General features: G+C 53.8%; 1 protein-coding gene across 2 annotated transcripts; it reads left to right on the top strand.

The window, feature by feature from the left end:
- The first annotated feature begins 1,511 nt into the window (after positions 1-1,511).
- On the top strand, positions 1,512-5,242 carry Kazald1 (Kazal type serine peptidase inhibitor domain 1). Of its 2 annotated transcripts, none has more exons than XM_077105416.1 (5): positions 1,512-1,743; positions 2,155-2,704; positions 3,929-4,089; positions 4,171-4,318; positions 4,534-5,242. In XM_077105416.1, exons 2-5 carry the CDS (start codon positions 2,176-2,178, stop codon positions 4,623-4,625), a joined length of 930 nt encoding a protein of 309 aa, XP_076961531.1. In that variant the 5' UTR covers positions 1,512-1,743; positions 2,155-2,175; the 3' UTR covers positions 4,626-5,242. The 2 variants fall into 2 exon arrangements, with proteins under 2 accessions (XP_076961531.1, XP_076961532.1); XM_077105417.1 differs by having other exon boundaries at positions 2,158-2,704.
- Positions 5,243-7,117: the final 1,875 nt, after the last annotated feature.

A 7,117-nucleotide genomic window follows, 5' to 3' on the forward strand; every position in this document is an offset into this window, starting at 1 on the left:
CCCTATTACTAGAGACTTAGACTGGAGCAAACACTGCTACGATAAAATGGGATATGAGTTTTTGGATCCATGAAATTTGTTGTTTTGACATTAGCCCCAAGCCTATAGCAATTCATTCAGAGATCCTAGAGTGCTCAGTATCCGGGGCAACTATCTCCGCCCCTAAGGTGTTTTGTCAGTCGGGACCTCCCCTTATGCGGCTACAGTCGACTACGCAGGACCCCTTCTGTCGCCTTTTCTAGCGATTCTTTGCAGTTCGCTGTTCGCTTCTGCCCCTATATCAATACTTCAATTGCCCTCCAGGCCAAGGACAAGGAATAACCCCTACAATTATCAGTGATAGATGGCGCCGCCCGTTCTCTTTCAGTTTAAAACCCGCGGGCTTTTCCTGTTTGGAATTGCTAAATTTACCGTCCTGATTCTCGCGACAGTTCCTAAACCTCGCGAGAAGTTCGTTCTTCGTCCCTCTAAAAGAGTTTGAGACCCTGTTGGTGGTGTACTTCTCGGTATTACATCTCGTCAGAATATCTCTGGTCGGGAGTGCCGTTTGCAAGGCTTGGGAGCCCCCTAAGAGAAAGGCGTAGTCGAGTTTAGATGATCTCTCGAAGGCAGAGAACTTGGGTCTCCTCCAAGGCTCATTCTGGGGCGCACAGCGCAGGCGCGGCAGATCCGCTGGGTGGACCCCGGCTGCTGTGAGGCAAAGGCTGTGGCGGCCTGGCCTGCGGGGCTGATTCTGACTAGATGCCGCCCCTTCCCTGGCAGCAAACCGCGATTTCCGCCCCTATAAACTTTACTGCCGCGAGGCTTCAGAAAGCCTCTCGGGGTAGGCAGGGGCGGGGTCTGGCTGACCGGCGTGGGGTGGGCGGGCTTCCAAGGGTGCTCTCTTCCCCTCCCCCAGCCCAAAGTGCCACGGTGGCGCTGGTGGCGGCCGTGAGACTCAGTGCCTGTGGCCCTGCGGGTCTCGCAACGATAACCCGTAATCCGGACTGGGAGCTACACCCGCTGGGGAGGCGCCCAGCCCGCCTCTCCCCGCAGCAGCTAGTTAGCTCCGACCTCTAATCACCCCTCTCATCCATGGACTGAAGCACCTGCCGGAAGTGGGTAGGGAGGAGGCCAGTTGTAGGCAGTCAGAAGTAAACGCCAAGAGCGGTCCGTGCCTGAGTGCAGAAACTGGGTGGGCAAGGCTACGACCACCTCCGGGAAAGCCAGCCCAGGGCTGCGGTGAGACGATGTTGGCTTACCCTGCCTTCTAGGTGCACCCAGACATCGACGTGAAATGCCTTGGCACCAGAGCAGCTGCTCTAACCACCCCCTGGGACTGTAAACTCAGATGGGACAGGACCAAGATGTTAAGCCAAACTTTGAACTTCCCATCCATCCTTCTAACCCCACTCCCAGTCTCCAGCTCTCACACTCCTCCTTCTTTCCCAGCTTCGGTGTCTAGTTACGCTCTTCTGCTCTCTCTGTGGCTTTGGACCAGGCTGGAAGGAAATGTCCCGTGCGGCTGCATAAAATTGGCAGCTTCAGAATCTGGGGGAAGGAGGGTACGCGACGTCGAGGGGCGGGGAAAAGGGGTGGAGGAGCTGCTTTTCGAATCCAAGCCCTTGGGCTTTCGGAAATCTTCAGGCGGGAGCAGAGGTGGCAGGTGGGCCCAGCCGACTGTGCACCTCTACTGTTTCCACCTCCTGCTCTTTCGGACTGGATTCACCAAGCTGCTCCTAAGGGCCTAGTCCGGGACAATAGGTGAGTCCCTTAGCCCCTGGCCACACGCAAGGGGCATCCCTCCCCTTCCCAACTCCTTTAATAGCTTCTTACATCTGGAGCTGGCCGTTCTCAGCCATTTCTGGAACAAGGAGCTGCAGAGTTGGGTGGTGTATGGAAGTGGTGCTGGTGGTGTTTGTGGGTGTGCGCGCGCATGTGAGCCCTTTTATCTCCCATCATCTCTCCTGATTCCCCAGGCCCCAAGAGCAACCCGATGAATTGCCAACCGGCATAACTGGATAACCGCTAGGGATTATTAGACATCTGTTAGGGAACTCCAAGGTAGCAGGGGAGAGGGTTTTGCTAGGATCAAGCTTTGGTATAAGGAACAGTGAGGCTAGTCTTTACGCATAGGCATTGTTTCCAAATTCTTGACCTGGCTTCCCTCTCTAGCAGGGTGCCACCAACGCTCTGATGCCCCGAGTGCTCACAGGGCTTCCAGCTAAGCATGCTGCAGTTGCCTTGGCGCTGCCCCTTCTACTGCTACTGCTGGTGGGGTGGATGCCACCACCGATCAGCGCAAGGCCGTCCATTGGCCCGGATTACCTGCGGCGCGGCTGGCTGCGGTTGCTAGCAGAGGGCGAGGGCTGCGCTCCCTGCCGGCTAGAAGAATGCGTCACGCCTCGGGGCTGCCTGGCGGGCAGGGTGCACGACGCGTGCGGCTGCTGTTGGGAATGCGCCAACCTCGAGGGCCAGCTCTGCGATCTGGACCCCAGTGCTCATTTCTATGGGCGCTGCGGCGAACAGCTTGAGTGCCGGCTGGACACAGGCGGCGACCTGAGCCACGGAGAGGTGCCTGAGCCGCTCTGTGCCTGTCGCTCGCAACGCCCGCTCTGCGGTTCCGACGGCCGTACCTACGCCCAGATCTGCCGCCTGCAGGAGGCAGCCCGCGCTCGGCCCGACACTAACCTCACTGTGGCGCATCCAGGGCCCTGCGAAGCCGGTATGCACGGCCCAGGACCCTATCTCCGGGATTGGGAATTCCTCCAGGCACTGCTTCCCGAGCCCTGACGGCTTTGGTCTCTGGCCGGTGGGGAGAAAAAGATGAGGCCCAGGAGACTTCCAGTCTAGTGTTAGACCCTGCTCTGGCAACAGGGCTCCAGGCGATTGCCTTAAGGTGCGGGTCCTGAGCTTTGTTGGCAGCTTTGCATACTGAGCTGCCTGAAATCCTCAGACCCAACCGGCAGGGAGGGAGGAAGCACGTAGTCAATAACTGGTTCAAAATTAAAAAGACCCCCAGACTTTTCCTAGGCCTCTGGAGCTTAGATAGCTAAACAGAGATGCGATCAGTGTTTCTTTGTTCTTATTTATTTTTTGTTGTTGTTATTGTTTTGTTTTTTGAGGGGGTGGGAACGGAGTACCGGGATTTCTTTGGGAAGAATCTTAAAGCACTCTATTAACCAAACTCCCTGCCTCTTTCCTTTCTCCTGCGAATACGGATTAATGAAGGGGGGTGGGGAATCATTTCTCAGCTTTCCCTCTAGTCACCCTGGGGACTGGGGCCATTCAAGCTTTTAGTTTTCTTTGGCGGCTTCAGCAACTTTCGCTTCCTGAGCCACTACTGGTTCTGGCTTGGCTGGGCTACTGGCAAAACAAACACAATAGTGGGGGGGGTTCCAACAATTTCCTCAGCCTCCAGGAGGCTGCTTGGTTTCAGGTTCTCCCACATTAGCCCAGGTTCCCCGCTGGTCCTCTTCCCCCTTTAGTCCCCCTTCCCAGTCAAGGCTGGGGTGGAGGGAGGGTTGCTCTTCAGGCTTTTGAGAAGGGACTGGTTACAAGAGAGGGAAGGGGAGAGGGTGGTATTAGTTACAAGCACAGCAGGAAAGGGGCCCAGCAGAGTGCAATGAGGACCAGGGAGTAGTCCTGGACTGAGTGCCTGAAAGCTAAGATGTAGGTCTGTGTACTTGTTTGTGCAATTTGTCTGTACAGTACTCTGTGTGTACATGTGTGCATGTCCATCTTTATTCTGCATTTGCACCCTCATATGTACCTGTATTTACATTTGTATGTATCTGTGTATACATGCCATGTTTTATTTGTGGATGTGTATTTAGTTCAGCATATATTGTGTTCCTTAAAAATACATGTCCACAAGAATTGGTATATTGTATCCTTGCTGGGCAAGATACACCATCCTGTTCTCAGGCCTCCCACCTTCACCCCCTAGAGCCTCAGATCGTGTTGCAGCCGTATGACATTTGGAATGTGACGGGGCAGGATGTGATTTTTGGCTGTGAGGTGTTTGCCTACCCCATGGCCTCCATTGAGTGGAGGAAGGACGGCTTGGACATCCAGCTGCCAGGCGATGACCCTCACATCTCTGTACAGGTAGGGGCAGGGAGCAGAGGTTTTCCTCAAGCATCCTAGACTTCTCTAGAATGACCTTGCTGACTTTGCCTCTGGCTCTAGTTTAGGGGTGGACCGCAGAGATTTGAAGTGACCAGCTGGCTGCAGATCCAAGCTGTGCGTCCCAGTGATGAGGGTACCTACCGCTGCCTTGCCCGAAATGCCCTGGGTGAGGTTGAGGCTCCTGCCACCCTGACAGTGCTCACACCAGGTAGGGGGGCAGGTGGCTGTGGGAGGCTGAGCTCTGACGGTTGAATGGTGTTGGATTAGGACCCTCAAATGTGTATAACAATCCACATGTGTGTAACAATCCACATGTGTATGTTTATGTGGGTGCACACAAGCATGGTCTTCCCATAGACTGATTTGTGTGCATCAGCAGCCTCTCCCCCGTTCTCTCTCCTTTGTCCACATGTGTGTTTGCAGATCAGCTGAACTCTACAGGCATTCCCCAGCTGCGATCACTGAACCTGGCTCCAGAGGTGGCTGAGAGTGAAGAGAATGAGGATTACTACTAGGTCCAGAGCTCTGGCCCATGGGGGTGGATGAGTGGGTATAGTATTCATCCCTGCTTGAGAAGACCTGGAAGAGACCTGAAAAGGGCAAGCGAGCAGAGAGCATACAGGAAATAGCTGCAGACACCAGAATCCTCTTTCCACCAGACTTCCCTCCATTCCTGCTTAGCCAGTTTCTCCTAACTGCCTTTTCCCACAGACCCTGGTTCCTGCAGTTGTTTTCCGTGTTCCCAACCTTTGCCTAGCCTCAATTTATTCTTCCTCAAAACTCATATTCCATCCAGGCATGGTGGTGCATACCTCTAATCCCAGCCAATAGGGAATCTGAGCAGAAGGATCACAAGTTCAAAGACAGCCTTAGCAACTTAGCAAGGCCCTGACTCAGTGGTTAAGTACCCTGGGTTCAATCCCTGGTACCAAAACAAAACAAAACCCTCATATTCCAGAAGTTTTCTCTCTCACCCAGATATTAACTGTAGTTCTTTTTTGTTGTTCACCATCTGTTGTACAAGAGAGCACACTGAACATGGTTTAGTTCAGTGCAGTAAAAGGGGTAGGGCCAGCTCCAAATCTTGTATCATTCTGTTGTGGACAAAGCCTACCTAGCACAGGATTAGGCACAATAGGCAACAATAAAGATTTATAAACCAAAGTACACAGCTACAGACAGTTTTTGCAGATGTGCACTTGAAGACCAGATACCCCTGGGAGGCCTTTCATGCTAATGGGACTCTGGCTTCCAGAACTGTGTATCCTGCTCTCTAAGCACATGCCTGCCAGATGAGAGAAAGCTTGAGCTCTGGCCTACCCTGTCCTCTAGGGAAGGAATCTGAAGCTTCTGGTTAGTGGGAGGATATCCCTTCATTGGGGCTGGTGTAGAAATAGGTTACTTGTCCTTCTGTTCATCTTACTCTGGTTTCCTCTATGTGGGTGGGACCCCAATATGAAAGCATAATCTAGATAGAGGAGAGGAGAAGTTGGGCCACCAGCTTCCACAAGAATCTATCCATTTTACTGCTGAACTCAGAGCCATGGTAAGCCTATTTCTAACTGCCCCAATTACAACCTATCTGACTTCAAATCTGTCACAGAACCGCACTGTGACTTCCCAAATCTCTTGCTCACATTCTCCTTACCTACCCCAGGGACACTGGGGAAGTTATTGAATGATTGAAGTAGGGAATGGAAGCTTAACTCAGCAAGACAAGATGCTTTGTGTGTGTGGATGGGGAGGGCCTCCTAAACTTCCGGCTCTGCCCTAGCTGGCGCCACAACGGGAGGGACCACTTTTGGCTCAGCGTCTCTGGGGCCCATGGCAGGGAGCAGGGAGCCGTGTCTCTAGGGAGAGGCTTGATCCAGAACCCCAGCCCCAGGGCTTGGCTAACTCTCCACATCTACACTCTACTCTTTCTTCTGCCTCCGCCTTGTTGTGGGCCCCCAATTTAGAAAATGGTTTTTATTTCTGAATCTTTGCTGGAGCCCAGCAGCTCCTGGAGTCGCTCAGGGCCACACGGGGTAGGGGAAGGCTGGATACTTGGGGCGAATTCCGAGGCAACCACAAAGCAGGAGTTCGGTTGTGAGGGGTGGGGGGAAGGCGCTCATTCTATGTGGGGACCAGAGAAAGGTCGGCTCCTCACTGTAAGAGGGAACATGTGTCTGGGTCCCTGAGCCAGCCAGGGAATCCCCTTCTAGGCTGTTCTTCCTCCAGCTGGACTCAAGGCGCTCCCTGAAGGTCCAGGGGTCGGACAGCGTCCACCTGCAGAGCTGAGACTCCTGAGAGCCCCACCTGACCCAAGATGGTCACGCGGGACCTGGGGATTCTGTATTCCTCAATAGCGTTTGCAGAGTTTGTAGGTTTCAGGAGTAGCCTCCTTGTAGCCTCGGTTTCCCCCTCTGCCGCCCTGCTGGCTGGTGCCCCCCCCCCCCCCCCCCGCAGCCTTGAATGGGAGGAACCCCTGCTGTGCACCGCCTCCATCTTCCCCGCACCCCGCCTCTGCTGCAGCGGATGGCCTTTAATAATGTCGCTGGAAAGTGACACGCGATTTATTATTAAAGTAATGCGGGCGCAGGGACGGTAAAGGTTTAATAAACGCGCTGAGATGCCGAGGATTATTCACCGCAAATAAATGAGAGAGCGGGTGGTGTTTTAATAAATAATTTCCCGGGGCTCCCAGGGGAGGAGAGGGGAGGAGGACGGGGGAAGCTGAGCGACTGCGGAACTCCCAGCTTCGCCTCCCCATGGATTTCCAAGCCTTCTTGCATTTTCCTTCCTAGGTTGTTCACACCTAGATGTTGAGGTTCCAGGAGAGTGCACAGGACTGGAGGCGGGAGGGGCTGTACTTGCCCCACATACAAGATGTTAAGTAGTTTGCTTCAGACAGAGCTAACATCTTCCTTTCAACATCCACCCAGAGATGGGTATCAAGACTGGAAAGGAGCAGGCAAGGTTAATAGCAACTAGCCCTGTCTCTGGCCTCCCTGCTTTTGGCATTTTT

Source organism: Callospermophilus lateralis, chromosome 15, assembly GCF_048772815.1.
Source record: "Callospermophilus lateralis isolate mCalLat2 chromosome 15, mCalLat2.hap1, whole genome shotgun sequence".
Taxonomy (NCBI): Eukaryota; Metazoa; Chordata; class Mammalia; order Rodentia; family Sciuridae; genus Callospermophilus; species Callospermophilus lateralis.

What these genes read in the sequence shown, in the direction of transcription:
- Kazald1 (XM_077105416.1), top strand. Translation starts at nt 2,176, where the DNA reads ATGCCCCGAGTGCTCACAGGGCTTCCAGCTAAGCATGCTGCAGTTGCC. An exon ending in TCCAGGGCCCTGCGAAGCCG is followed by an intron (nt 2,705 to 3,928) that starts GTATGCACGGCC and finishes TTCACCCCCTAG; the next exon opens with AGCCTCAGATCGTGTTGCAG. An exon ending in ACCCTCACATCTCTGTACAG is followed by an intron (nt 4,090 to 4,170) that starts GTAGGGGCAGGG and finishes CTCTGGCTCTAG; the next exon opens with TTTAGGGGTGGACCGCAGAG.